Source organism: Bactrocera oleae, chromosome X (genome assembly GCF_042242935.1).
Source record: "Bactrocera oleae isolate idBacOlea1 chromosome X, idBacOlea1, whole genome shotgun sequence".
NCBI lineage: Eukaryota > Metazoa > Arthropoda > Insecta > Diptera > Tephritidae > Bactrocera > Bactrocera oleae.
Genome location: NC_091541.1, coordinates 31,251,307 through 31,266,347, shown reverse-complemented (window position 1 = coordinate 31,266,347; position 15,041 = coordinate 31,251,307). Strand labels below are relative to the sequence as shown.

The 15,041-nt window shown below is 38.4% G+C and overlaps 1 protein-coding gene across 17 annotated transcripts in view; it reads right to left on the bottom strand.

Moving 5' to 3' along the window:
- The window catches only part of Syt7 (Synaptotagmin 7), a 103,087-nt gene that overhangs the window by 84,551 nt on the left and 3,495 nt on the right, over positions 1-15,041 (bottom strand). For 15 of the 17 annotated variants that reach the window (XM_070112407.1, XM_070112414.1, XM_070112413.1 and 12 more), the window contains one exon: positions 6,944-7,108. In XM_070112407.1, coding sequence (XP_069968508.1) covers positions 6,944-7,108 — 165 coding nt within the window. Of the gene's footprint in view, positions 1-6,943; positions 7,109-14,680; positions 14,978-15,041 lie in introns of all 17 variants that reach the window. The other 2 variants (XM_070112410.1, XM_070112411.1) reach the window with 2 other exon arrangements.

Sequence of the window (15,041 nt, the reverse complement as noted above, 5' to 3'; positions counted from 1 at the left end):
CCACGATCTAAAAAAAGCAATTAAAACAAGTAAATCATGCTGTTTTAAAGAACATTGCGGAAAAATCGATTAAAACCCATGGGGCGGTGCTTACAAGCTGGTAATGGCGAAAATCAGAGGTGGCAAAGATCAAGCACCAACCTGCTTAAAAACGATTGTGGAAACTCTTTTCCCTGCGCAGGTCCTAGAAAAACTAAAGGCTCAAGCGAAAGAACACGAAGAAATGGAAGACACAATAGTTACTGACGGCGAGGTAATACAAATGGCAGAGAGGTTCGGAAATGTCAAAGCACCAGGCGTGGATGGTATTCCAAATAAGGCTTTAAAGATTTCTATTAAACACAATGCGACACCATTTTCTTGCGCGGTGTTTACAAAAGGGTACCTTCCCGAAAATATGGAAACAGCAACGACTGGTCTTGTTGCAAAATCCAAATAAGACAGCAGGAGAGCCCAGCTCATACCGTTCGCTTTGTATGCTGGATACGATTGGCAAGGTACTAGAACGAATAATCTGTGTACGATTAGACCTACATTTAGAAAGAGCAGAGAAGAAGGGTCTCTCCGATAACCAATACGGATTCCGCAAACAAAGGTCAACGACTGATGCGATTATAATCTCTTAAGCTTAGAAGCTCACTGATCTAGCTAACAAGGCAATAGAAGAAACCATATGGATGTATGGCACAAAGGAATACTGCGCTGTAGTCACATATGATGTCAAAAACGCGTTTAACTCCGCGTACTGGCCCCATACAATAAGTGCCCTGGAAAGTTAGGAAACACCGGCTTACTTGATCAAGATCATAAGCATTTATCTATCTGATCGGCCGTTATTGTATGATACGGATGAAGGACAAATAAAATATGCGATAACGGGAGGAGTTCCCCAAGGTTCTGTGCTTGGCCCATTGCTGTGAAACGTACTATACGACGGGGTGCTGCATCTCCCTCTTCCTAAGCAGGTTCAGATTATCGGATACGCGGATGATATAGCCATAACTTTAGTAGCAAAGGAACTCGGCCAACTTGAGAACCTCCACAACAATGCGGCAGCAACGATCACAGAATGGCTCACACCATCAAACCTTCAACTTACTGGGCATAAAACTGAAGCTGTACTGATCACAGAAACTTGAGGGCATCAAACTAAATATCGACGGTCATAGTATCATGACGCAGCAGTCGCTGAAGTATCTAGGAGTACTGATAGACACTAGACTTAGCTAGAAGACGCACATTGACAAAGTATGTGAGAAAGCAGCACGTGTAACGGCCGCACTAGCGAGAATAATAGCCAAAATTGGTGGACCAAGCCAGAATAGGCGAGCGCTACTGGCCAAGGTGAACCAATCAATTCTGATGTACGCGGCGCCCGTATGGGGACCAGCCCTACAGCAAAAGACGTAGGATAAGAACGAATACGAAATTCGTAATGCGGCTCAGTGCTATTAGGGTCAGGTGCGCATTTTGCATGGTATCCCACGAAGCAGCCGGAATCATAGCGGGTATCATTCCACCAGAGATAATGGCCATGGAACTCAAACTAGTATATGACAGGTCCAAATGTCTGGGCAGGCGATTAACGGTGGATGAGCGTAAGGATGAAAGACAAACAATCCTCAATGAATGGCAGAAACGATGGGATGTGGTAACAACAGGGAGATGGACCCACGGGCTAATTAGAAGCGTACAAGCGTGGGTAGAGCGCAAATATGGAGAAACAGATTTCTACCTTACACAGTTTTTGACGGGGCATGGGTGTTTTAGAGAATATCTCTGCAAATACGGCCATGACGACGAAACGAATTGTACAAGCATGGGTAGAGCGCAAATATGGAGAAACAGATTTCTACCTGACACAGTTTTTGACGGGGCATGGGTGTTTTAGAGAATATCTCTGCAAATACGGCATTGACGAAGAAACGAATTGTTCCTTCTCAGGCAACAGCGTAGAAAACGCGCTGCACATCTTCTTCTCCTGCCAGCGGTATGCAATCGAGAGAGTCGACCTAGAGAATCTGACAATGGAACGAGTGACACCTGATAACATAGTGCGGCTTATGACAGAGTCGGAACTAGTGTGGGATAGAGCGAGAGAGTGGTGTGCTATAGCTCTGCAAGAGGCAACGCAACGAACGCAGAAGAATGAATGAGGAGTAGAGCAGAAAGGCGTGACTGCCGAGCCGAATGGCTAAGGTTGACCCCACGATTTAATGCTTAACGGCGGTTCCGTGGGAGCAAATATATCAAGCAATGACGATGAAGTTAAGGGTTTAGTACGTAGGCGTATTGGTCCTTAGCGGCCAGTACGAAACGTACATCATATCGTCCGGAAAAATGACGGTATCTTCTGAAGATTCCCCCTCCCCACAAAAAAAAATACACGAATACACGCACAATTAAAACAACCCCATGTCGTGTGACAATATATACTAACATACACATAATCATATACATTAATAGATGGCTTCAGTTGAATTTTTAGCTTTGCTCGCGTAGTCCAAATGTAAAAGACATTTTGTTATTTGATAGTTGGCAATTCAGCTGTCAATCAGTAACAAAAGGTTTTTTGATCGGTTGCGTAGTTTTCGTTTGGCGTTCGTTGAAAAATGGAAGATCAAAAGGAACATTTTCGTCATATTTTGTTTTATTATTTTCGCAAAGGGAAAAACGCATCGCAAGCTCATACAAGTTATGTGCTGCTTATGGTGGCGAAACCATAACAGTACGGCAGTGTCAAAATTGGTTTGCCAAATTTCGTTCTGGTGATTTTTCACTCAAAGATGAAAAACGCTCTGGTCGTCCAGTTGAAGTTGATGACGACCTAATCAAAGCAATAATCAATTCGGATCGTCACAGTACAACACGTGAGATTGCAGAGAAGCTTCAGGTATCACATACACGCATTAGAAATCACTTAAAACAGCTTGGCTATGTTCAAAAACTCGATACATGGGTTCCTCACGAACTGAAAGAAACGCATTTAACGCAACGCATTAACAGATGCGATTTGCTAAAGAAACTTAATGAAAATTATCCATTTTTAAAACGAATGATAACTGGCGATGAAAAATGGGTTGTTTATAACAATATCGAGCGGAAAAGATCGTGGAGCAGGCCAGGTGAACCAGCTCAAACAACATCAAAAGCTGGTTTTCATCAAAAGAAGGTTTTGTTATCAGTTTGGTGGGATTATAAAGGAATTGTCTACTTTGAACTCTTACCACCCAACCGAACGATCAATTCTGTTGTCTACATTGAACAACTAACGAAATTAAAAAATGCAGTTGAAAAAAAGCGGCAAGAATTGATAAATCGAAAAGGTGTTGTATTCCATCATGACAATGCAAGGCCACACACAGCTTTGGTCACTCGGCAAAAATTATTGGAGCTTGGTTGGGATGTTTTTCCACATCCACCATATAGTCCTGACCTTGCACCATCGGATTACTTTTTGTTTCGATCTTTACAAAACTCCTTGAATGGTAAAAATTTCAATAATGATGATGATGTCAAATCGTACCTGATTCAGTTTTTTTGCTAATAAAAACCAGAAGTTTTATGAACGTGGGATTATGAGGCTGCCTGAAAGATGAAAAAAGGTCATTGATCAAAATGGGCAATACATTACAGAATAAAGTTATTTAGTTCCATTAAAAAATTGTCTTTGATTTAAAAAAAAATCCGCTATTACTTAGTTGCCAACCCAATAGTTACTTAAGATAGAATTAAAATTGTATATAAAGAGAAGACACACAATAATAAAATTAGAATGAAATAAATTCTCACTCAATGAAGATCTTTGTTTTTCCCCCACTAGCGGTAAGAATTTAAAGATTCTTCATTGAGTTCAAAGAGATCCAAAAGTGAACTCTTAAGTTACAAACCTCTTAGAGTAAAGTTTAATACAGTTCGAATGCAACATTCTGTGTTTATAAGTTGTACAAACGCTTTACAGAAGACCGAGAAGATGTTGATGACGATGAGCATCCTGGAAATGCGACCACGTCAACAAGCGAAGAAAACATCGAAACAGTGAAAAAAATTGTCTTGAAAATCCTCGAATCATATTGGAGAAATTGCAGAGGATGTTGGTATATCAATCGGCTCATGCCAACTAATTTTCTCGAATGTTTTGGCCATGAAACGTGTGGCAGTGAAGTTTGTTCCGAAATTGCTAAATTTTGAGAAAAACAGTGTTGCTTATTGCAGATTTTTTGGCCAAATACAAAACCGTAATCATGCCGCAACTACCGTAATCACCAAATTTGGCTTCCTCAGACTTTTTCCCATTCCCAAAACTGAAGAAACCAATGAAAGGAAAGCGTTTTGCCACAATTGATGAGATCAAGTCCAAATCGAAAAAAGAGCCATACCAAAAGTACATTTCAGAAGTGCGACGAGGATTAGAAAAAGCGTTGACACAAGAGTATTATATCCGAGGGGATTACTTTGAAGGGGACAAAATAGATATTGATGAATAAATAAGTACTTTTCAAAAAAATTCAAAATTCACCTTTTCTTTTGAACACACTTCGTACATATGAAAAAAGTCAAAAAGTCAGTTCAAAAAATATTATATTATATGGGAGCTAGAGGAAAAACCTCACATCGTTTTACTTCAGAGAATATCGTTAGGTTCAGGAAGGCAGTAGATATAGTTGCTGCGGGAAAGCGACTGCATATATACTAGGTTCCAGACCTCAAAGGAATTCCGGGAAAAGAAATAACTAATGAGATCGCCAAAAACGCCATCCGTCTAGATCAAATGCAAGAGCCCCGGAGAAGAAGACGCATGCTTTTTATTCATACGGTTTTGACGGCGGTTGTTGGCCTTATGACAGGTCACAACTTACTAGCATCACATCCGATCCGGTTGGCCTGGATCACATCTATGCTTCTGTTCAGCCTTATCTAGAACTCGTCTTAGATATTTTGGGCCTTTGCAGGTCAATGGACTAAATGAAGTATAAAAATAAAATATCAACGCAAGTCCCGTTAACTTCAAGTATGACGAATACTTCAGATAAGATTCCAGTATAACCTAACCTAATCTAAAGGAATACTTAACCGATTTTTTTATCCGGAATATATGCTTTTTTATGAGATTTGACACACATTAGAATTTATTTATTATTTACCTATTAAATCGCATTATCACGGTTACGTTAAAAAACAACTATACTCTAGACTATTGTGTATGTTTTCCGCCGCTACAACAACATTGATTTACAGAAAAGGGCTTTGCAACCACATTTTTTCCATTTTTTGATTTTTAATTTTTTTGCTTATTTAGAATTTCAATTTAACTGACAGAAAACATATTATTTTGGCAGAAGAGATTAAAGCTTGGTTTTTTGAACACTATTGTAGTACAGAAAGCCATCTGGTTTGGAACAAAAATTGAAAATACGGTTGACACACGTATGGTTTCTGTAGCATACTACAATATATACTATTTTTCTGTTTTTGGCATAAGATGTTTACCGATGTACTCGTATACGTTATATGTGCATATGTGACGGTCATGGCTAAATCGACTTACTTCATCACGCTGATCATTTATATATATTTTTTTTAGGGTCTCCGACGTTTCCTTCTGGGTGTTACAAACTTCACTTTTCCATAAAAAAAATAAAAAAAACGGTGCAAACAAGACCAAAGTGAAAAGTATTTCACAGATAAATGCAACAACTTGATTTTGGTCGATGAGTTTGTATGGAAGTTATATTGTAGCGATGCCTTATGAAATAAGCAATGCCAAATTTCGTGAAGGTATATGGTAAAATAAAAAGTTTTCTACAGCTGTCCGATATAAACAATTTCTTTAAAGATTGTAACGATGCCTTGAGTAATAATCTGTGCAAATTTCATAAAGATATCTGGTTAAATTGAAAAGTTTTTCAGACAAGAACTTGATTAACATCGTTTAGTTTGTATGGTATCGCTGAATAATTGGGGTGCCAACTATATTCCCCTATTGAACTTTCACAAAGAAAAATGACAGCGCTTTAGACGTATACACTTTATTTGACTTAATTTTTTTTTAAATAAATTTTACACAAGTAAATGTATCGAGTAAGTGTATAATTGTTCAAAGTAGCGCATCGGTGTCGTATGCCGTTTTCAACAAACAATCAGCTTTTTGGGCAGAAAAGGACATCAAAAGCATCAAGCTACTTCCATATTAAATTCGCCTGGGCGCCTGACCACAGCGGAATCGTCGGATATTGTAAAGCCGATTAGCTTGCAAGAAATGGCACCCATACTCCTAGACAGGTTTTCTTTTTTTGTGCGTTCGGGCGCTGGATCTCGTGGCTCCACCCAAGCTCAGCAAGCGCTGGTCAGCAACTAGTACTTGTGGGGATGCGAAAGCCTACTGGCGCAGAGTGGAACGTAAAGGGTCTCTTGAACTGCTTATTAGCAAGACTCGCATCGCCGCAATGATAGGCGTCCTAACTGGACACTGTCCCCTTGGAATTCACGCGGTGTGGCTAAAGATTTTGGAGGACGCAACTTGTTAAAGTTGCAATGAGGAAGATGAGATGGAAACATCTATTCACCTTCCCCTCCACTGTCCAGCTTTCGCCAGACTAAGATTGAACCGTATCGGTTGCCATACTTTTTACGAACCCAGCGAATTGACTGGAATTGATATAAGCAACCTCAATAAATTTGTGACAGGCTCTAGGTGTTTTGTCGATATACAGCGGTATTTTTGATCCATGCCTAAGAGTTCTGGGCATTACAACGGACAAGCATCTATAGCTGTCCAAATGGAATTATTCGTGGCCTCACGATACATCAGCCTATTTATCTAACATAACCTACGGTCTCCGAAGCTTTCTTTTTGGTTTTCAACAGCGTTATTGGTGCTAAGCTTTTTCGCTTCAAATTAAAAATAAAAACTAGATTGTGCCTTTTACTTTCATACACTTACCTTAAGCTGTAACTACTAGAATCCTCATCCTCATTGGGTTCGATGAACTGCAACTGCGAACGTTTGTGGCGCCACCAAAGATAGCCTCCAGCAAGGAACAACGCGATAGCTATTATGATGCCCAATACTGCAAGGCAAGCAATCAATATTATGTTTGCCATATTCCTATAAAAGAAAGGTAGGTAAAAGAATAACATATTTAATTACTGATAGTTTTTTTTTTTAATGAAAAATAAAAAGAAGTATTTTTTGTAAAATAACTTTCCTTACATGGGAAAATGTGGGCCGGGTTCGCTGTTGAGTGATGGAAAACTCACAGGGTGCGGAGAAGCCCTAAAGCAATACTAGTCTGTTTGGTAAGCGTATATCTGGTAAATGTAGTGATGAATCTTCTCGTCTGACACACACAAAACGGGGACTGAGATTAAGATACCTTACATATTGACCAATATCTAAGGTATACAGCCAACCGAAAGTTTAAACTTCTTGTATTATGTATGTGGGAACTGAGGAAAATTTTTACCCGATTTTATCTATATTAGACTTAAAGACAAACTGTTAATTGAAACAGATTCGGTCTGATGTTCATTAAGATAACTCACTCATAAAGTCAACTGGAAGCAGTTGCTTGATTTTACCCACTTTTAGCACCAGAACCAAATATTGCCCGAAAAATACATTCTCTAAGTTCCATTGTTCTATAATGTCTTTGAGAACGACCACTATTTTCGGTAAAAAGTCAGCTGTTAGCACTCAGGTCAACATATTTAGTGTCTGGGAGGCTTGGAGAGTTATAACCCGATTTTGACAATTTTTACTAAAGAGAAGGCAAACTTTAAAGGCACTATACGTGTAAGGCCTTGCCTTGATATATTCATTGTGGCTTGTTTTGTGTACTGGAATGAATCAGATGGAATTTATAATTGTGGGAAGTAAGTGTGATTTTTGTCCAATATCGTTCGTTTGAACATCGTTATATAGAAATGTCAGGAGAATGTTATGAACCGAATTCGCTTGAAATTGGGCGAGTAGATCCTGAGATATGGAGTTGCTCCTTAAGGTCGGTGAGGCCGTGCTCATTGTTCAATCCATCCTATTTGTGAAATTTAATGCTTCTAACGTATTTACTTAACGAGTTATCGCGCATTTTGTAGTTTTCAACATAACCGTTATATGGGGAGTGAGCAGGGTTACTATTCTATTTCACCCATTTTCACAGTGTTTGGGGAGGTGCCAAAACCAATCATCCTTTAATTTAGTTGTTATAGCTTTAGAGGTTTTAATGTTATATACATTACACCTATTAGGGGGAGGAGCTACACCCACTCACCCACTTTTTAATAATTTTCAGCTCATGAGTATGCCCCTCATTACCGCAGTCCGCTTTACCAAATTCCAGTTTTATAGCTTAATTTGGAGCTTAGCCATTTTGTAAGCGTGACAATGGCCTCTTCCCGATTTGACCTAGGAACACGAGTACAAAGTTTCATGATGATATCTTAAATTTTACTAAAGTTGAAGCTTGCACAAACTAATGAACGGACGGACAGACAATCTCCTAGATTTCAATTCGTCTCCTGATCCTCTAAATATATATAACTCTATATCTATCACGATTAGTTTTAGATGCGAAATATGTGTTCTTTCATTCGATGATAACGGTGGAGCTTCTTTATATTTAAAACTAATTATAAGGCTCTTACTCCATTATTCATGGAAAGAGCCAACGTTTTGAGTACGACTTAAGAATAAATAAATAAAGTTTAAAAAAACTAAAACGTTAACCCCTTTTGTATACTACTTAGTTTTTGAAAAACAATAAATGTATGTTACGCTTATAGTTTTCAATACACGCAGCCGCATACTTGATCAATATACATATGTATCAGAAACCTGCAGCGGCGCACTGCAACAAAGAGTACACCGCCTGCTTAGTGCCAGTTCACACACAGACTCTTTTGTAACGCAAACCGGTTTATTGTAGGCGAGGAGACGACGAGGAAAGACGAAGGAACCATTCTACTCGTACTCGCGTGGCACTTGCTCGTAACAGCTCGCTGCTACCCTTCTCAGCATTCCTTTTCAGCGTATATATTAGCGGTAAATGAATTTTATTAAAAATTGTAACTTTACTTTTTTATATTTATATGTAATATTAAGATGCTTTCATATTTATGTTTTTTAACCGCAAAGGATTTGGTTCAAATATCATTTTATTTAAAACAAGTATTGTAATTAACTCATGAATGTTTCATAATAAATAGAAAAAATATTGAGTAAAAAAATTGTGGATTTTAAATACTACCCGAAATATTAGGAAATTGGTGATACAAATTTGGCCTTGAAAATATTAGTAGAGGGTATTCGATACATTCTGGTAGATTAGGAAATTAAGCGGGTATTACCACATTCATGGTAATTCCTTGCAAGCAAAATGTGAGACTACCATCCCAACATACAAATGAACTATGCAACACGCTCTGAGTGTCGCGTAGCCGAACCGCACAAACATTTACGAAAATTGTCTGAAAATGAAGGACAGATTAACTCGACTCGAGTTGCTGGAATCTTGGTGTTCGTGTGAACGGTCAGAGCGACATCAAAAGAGAATTTGCCGATAATGAGCGACAAAAGAGTCTCCATGTTAACGCAGTATTACTTAGCTCAATGTATATTTGTTTATATTTAACACACTTCTACTTGCTCACGCTTTCACTTATGCTGAGCAACAGCACAAAAAGCTTTTCTGAGTAAATGACATAGTCCGATTGTAGTGTGCACTGAGAGTATTGGGCGCATTTACAACTTTGTTCTTCTTTGTCTAATCGTTTTGTATCCATATGTAAGAAAAATACACAAGTAAGCATGAGGTGTACTTTTTGTTGGTGTTCACCGTTTTAGTTCTCTAGTATGTATATATGTATGTATAAAAAGATGTATTTATTAAATATTAAACTTAGTAATAATACAAAACTTTTTCTTACATAGTAATATGTATGTCTTTGTTTATTTAAACCTGAATTTTTTCTCTAAAGTTAGACTTATACTCGTCTATAAGTATAAATATATGTGTAAATGGTTTTATTCAAAAATTAAATTTTAAAAATATTAAAGTTTTAAGGATACTCTAAAACGAAAAAAACAATTTAAAAATTCGTTCAGCATACATTAACAACAAATATGTTAAAAGTTCTCAATCAACAACGCTCCAAACTCTAAAGCACAAAAAAAAAAAATACAACATAAATAGAGATTAAATACGTAGTATGTATGTAAGTAGGTACACCGACTATTGATGTGAATTTGTTGTACTTGTCTCTGCTTGTCATGAGTTTTTGATTTACTTATACATTTTTTGATAAGCAAGACCGCCACAAGTCTATGCAAATAAAAAAGAAGACTGCAAATAAGCGAAGTGCCAAGTTTCCTTTCTCGCTTATATTACAATAGGCAAAGTAAAAAGTTCGTTCGGTTTTTTATTGATTTTTCAAAAGATGATAGCTTTGTGTACATTTTTCCGATTTAAGTCAAATATGCGCCGTTTTGTTCGTAAACTTGTTGCCAACGAGATGCCAACTTCATTATACCCCTCTCGTAGAAGACTGCGTCCCTATTGCCAAAAAATTCGGAGAGCCAATTTTCGCAGGCCTCTTTTGAGGCCAACTTCTCACCATTAAGCGCGTTCACCATGGACAAGAAAAGATGGTAGTCACTTGGTGCCAGGTCGGGACGATAAGGTAGGTGCATTAGAACCTCCCATCCGAGCTCCAGGAGCTTCTGGCGAGTCACCAAAAACGTGTGTGGCCTGGCGTTTTCCTGATGGAACACAATTCGTTGTGTTGTTGATCAAAGATGGCCTCTTTTGGATGAGTGCTGCCTTCAAGCGGTCCAGTTGTTGGCAGTAGAGGGCCGAATTGAGCGTTTGGCCATAGGGGAGCAGCTCGCAGTAGATGATTCCTTGCCCATCCCACCAAACACACAGCAAAACCTTCCTGGCCGTCAATCAGGTCTTGGCCACCATCTGGGCCGCTTCCCCGAGCTTTGACCACGACCGTTTGCGTTGTTGTCATAAGTGACCCATTTTTCATCCCCAGTCACAATCCGCTTCAGAAACGGGTCGATTTTGTTGCGATTCTGCAGCGATTTGCAGATGGAAATTCGGTCCATCATGTTTTTTGCGTTAGTTCGTGTGACACCCAAACATCGAGCTCCTTTTTGAATCCAAGGTTATGCAAATGGTTCCAAACGGTTTTTTGGCTTATCTTTAGTTCCTCAGCAATTAAATAAGTGCTCACGTGGTGGTCTGTTTCCACTATTTCCATGATTTTATCGCAATTTTCGACGACAGGCCTCCCAACACGTGGTGCATCTTTGACATCGAAATTACCGGAACGGAACCTAGCAAACCACTTTTGTGCTACACGTTTGTTTACAGTATCGGGCCCATAAACTAAATAAATTTTTTCAGCCACTTTGGCTGCTTTTTCGCCTTGATCGAAGAAAATTTGTAAAATATAGCGAATTTTCTCTTTGCTGGTGTCCATCTTTGACGAGCGCTCACAACGAACTGAGTAAATTAATCGAAAAACTGTCAAAGACAGGCTTTTAGCGCGAATAAACACGTGGACAATAACGCCATCTCTTAGATGAACACCGAACTTTTTACTTGACCTAATATTTCTGTGAGCACAGACTCTTTTGTAACCCAAGCCGGTTTAGGGGACGGGGTGAGGGGACGACGAGGAAAAACGAAGGGACCGTGCCACTCGTGTTCGGGTGTCACGCTTTGTGTTCTTGTTCGTAATAGCTCGCTGCTACCCTTTTCAGCATTCCTTTTCACTTTCAAATTCTTTGAATGGTTGCAAGAGCGCTCGGTTTCAAATGAATTCGTTCACAAATTTGAATTCTGTTATCTATTTTTTGTATGTAATATGCAAATACTTGTATGTATGCATAGAATAATAGAAATATTTTGAAAAATTGTAAATAAGGAGAAAATTAAGATATAGATTATGGAGTTAAGAAATTATGAAATTTTAATAATTAAAGATTAGGAAATTCCTGTTATAAATTTGGCCTTGAAAATATTAGTAGCGGATATTCAATACATTCTGGTGGATTAGGGAATTCCCGTCTTAAGTATTTCTTTGAAACTATTAAGCGGGTACGAGTAGGTATTATGCATATTGTTCTACCATATTCATGGTAATTCATTGCAAGCAAAATGTTTGACCAACATCTCAACATACAAATGAAATGCAACACGCTCTAAGTGTTGCGCAGTCGAACCGCACAAATATTATATTTACGAAAATTTTGCGAAAAGGAATGCAGAAAAACTAGACTCGAGTTGCTGGACTCTTTTTGCCCGTGTGAATGCACAGAGCGACACCAAAAGAGAATTTGAAAAAAATGAGGGTCAAAAGAGTCCCAATGTAAAATCCGTCCAAGTATACTTTGAGTGCGAAAATTAGGCACTCTTGCAGTTCTAATATGTATGTTTTGCTTATAATTTCAAAAAATACAACCGCACTCGTTGTAGAAAATTTTTGACAACGCGGTCTATAACCCTCAATTCCATTTGCGGTTATACCAGTGAGATGTAGCAGTTATTGACCGTCGAACATTATATCGGAGGTAGCGCAAACCTCGTAAAGGTTTTCTTTATGACCAGTGATGGGCATGACTGCAATCAAACGACCCCCATAAAATGACGTTGTGTTAGTGCGCTTCAATGATCAAAAATAATCAACCATCAGCAAAACTTGTTAAAGTTCAAATGCCGAATTAGTTCAAGGTTAAGATTTATTAACTTTGAATATTTATATGTCGAGCTGCCAAATGTACGTAAAAGTAGTTTAATGTGGTATGGTTCAAATATGTTTCAAACCACACATGCTGTGCATCATTTACTACATTGGGGGAATGATAACATATATTCTCTTGTATTGTAGCTCGATTCATCGAGCATTTCGGTTCCCTAAACAGGGTAGGGTCGGAGCCCCTATAAAACATATATAATATAATATTATATATATGATCAGTGGGACGAGCTGAGCCGATTTTGTCATGTCCGTCTGACTGTCTGTATATACGCGACCTGACGTATTGCACACTTGTTTTCTGCTCAAGAAGCAGCTTATTTGTTGAAACAACCGATATAGGACCACCCAACGGAACGATGGGAATCAGTGCTTGTATGGACAACTTTTTCATTTGAGGAGATATCTTCACATAAATTTGCCCAAAGTAACGGTACAATCTCAATTGTTTAGAACGGATTACTAAAGCTTTTAGCTACCATACAAAATGATCGATGAAAATCAAGGCCATGTATGGAAACTTTTGTTTTAGTAAAGGCCAAAATGAAGTGAAGTTTAAGTTGTTTCTTGTTATCATGTATAGTAAATAAGTTCAAAACAAAAAAAAGTATTGTAATATGCTCTTCAAATAAATTTAGGTCTCTGCCGCATAAACTACTGCCGTAGTATATATTATATTATATTGGGTGTATGCATTAATTCCAAAAGAACTTCTCCGGCTTGGAGGTCAAGAAAGAATCGAGCCAATTTTTGATACCCTGTTCTGAAGTGAAGCGTACTCCGGCGAGGGCATTCTGCATTGATCTGAACAAGTGGTAATCGGAAGGTGCTATGTCTGGGCTATAAGGCGGGTGAGGTAGAACTTCCCACCCACAGTTTTCCAAATAGGTTTTAACTGGCCTTGCAATATGTGGCCGAGCGTTGTCATGATGAAAAATTATTGATTCGTGTCTGGTCGCATATTCTGGTCGTTTTTCCGCGATGGCGTTTTTCAAACGAATCAATTGTTTTCGGTAGAGGTCCCCATTGATCGTCTGACCCGATTTCAATAGCTCATAATAGAGCACACCCTTGTGGTCTCACCAAATACATAGCACAACCTTAGCAGCATGGATATTCGGCTTTGCCGTGGATGTTGATGGTTGGCCGGGCTTCACATACGATTTCTTGCGCTTTTGGTTATCATAGTGAATCCATTTTTCATCGCCAGTGACAATCCGATGCAAAAACGACTTCTTTTGGTGGCGTTGAAGCAACATTTCCGACATGCAGAATCGACGTTCGACGTCTCTTGGCTTTAATTCATAAGGCACCTAATTTCCAAGCTTCTGGATGAATCCTAATGATTTTAATCGTCTGGAAACGGTTGCTTGATCAACTCCTAATATTTTGGCAAGTTCTTCTTGCATCTGGCATGCATCTGCGTCGAGCAATGTCTCCAATTCTTCGTCTTGAAGTTTGTTTGGCTGTCCGGGTCGTTCTCCGTCGTCTTAGTCGAAATTGCCACTTTTAAACCGTGCAAACCACTTTTGGCACGTTCGTTCGGCTAAAGCATGGTCACCATAAACGTCCAGTAAAATACGATGGCTTTCGGCAGCACTTTTCTTCATGTTAAAATAATGAAGAAGAACTCCCCGCAAAAACACTTTATCTGGTACAAATTTCGACATTTTCAAATGAATGAAACAAATTGTTGTTCACGCTCAAACAATTTATATCTACTGAAAACGACGCGAAATGGCAGTACCTTTGAAATGAATATAGCCACAGATGAATACGACGCGAAATAATACTAGTAGAGCCCTCTCTTAGAAAACCGCGCGAATTAATGCATACACCCAATATATAATAATTAATATAATATATAATACAGATTTTATTGTTTCAATAAAATTAGAAGCGTAAGTAGATATACCTTATCTAATGTCCTTGCGGTCCGACGTAAGTTACCGGGAAGTGTTTTAGATCATATAGATTCTTGAGGTTTCACAGTAAACTACAGCGTACTGTCAATAGCCTGGAAGATATTTTACAAGTTTGTTGTTCCAATTTTTTTTGTTATAGGTTTTGTTGATTTTAATTTCTTCGTAGCACAATAGAACACTTTTCTGATTTTTCGAGTTTGCATATTTTACATGTCCGTTTTAAAATAATGTGCAATGTAATTCTAGTGTGAACTTAATTTTAACTTAGCAATTCGGTGCCAATTTTTCTTAACGTTGAAATAACAGTTAAATATCGCAAATATGAAAAGTTTTTGACAATATGTACACTTA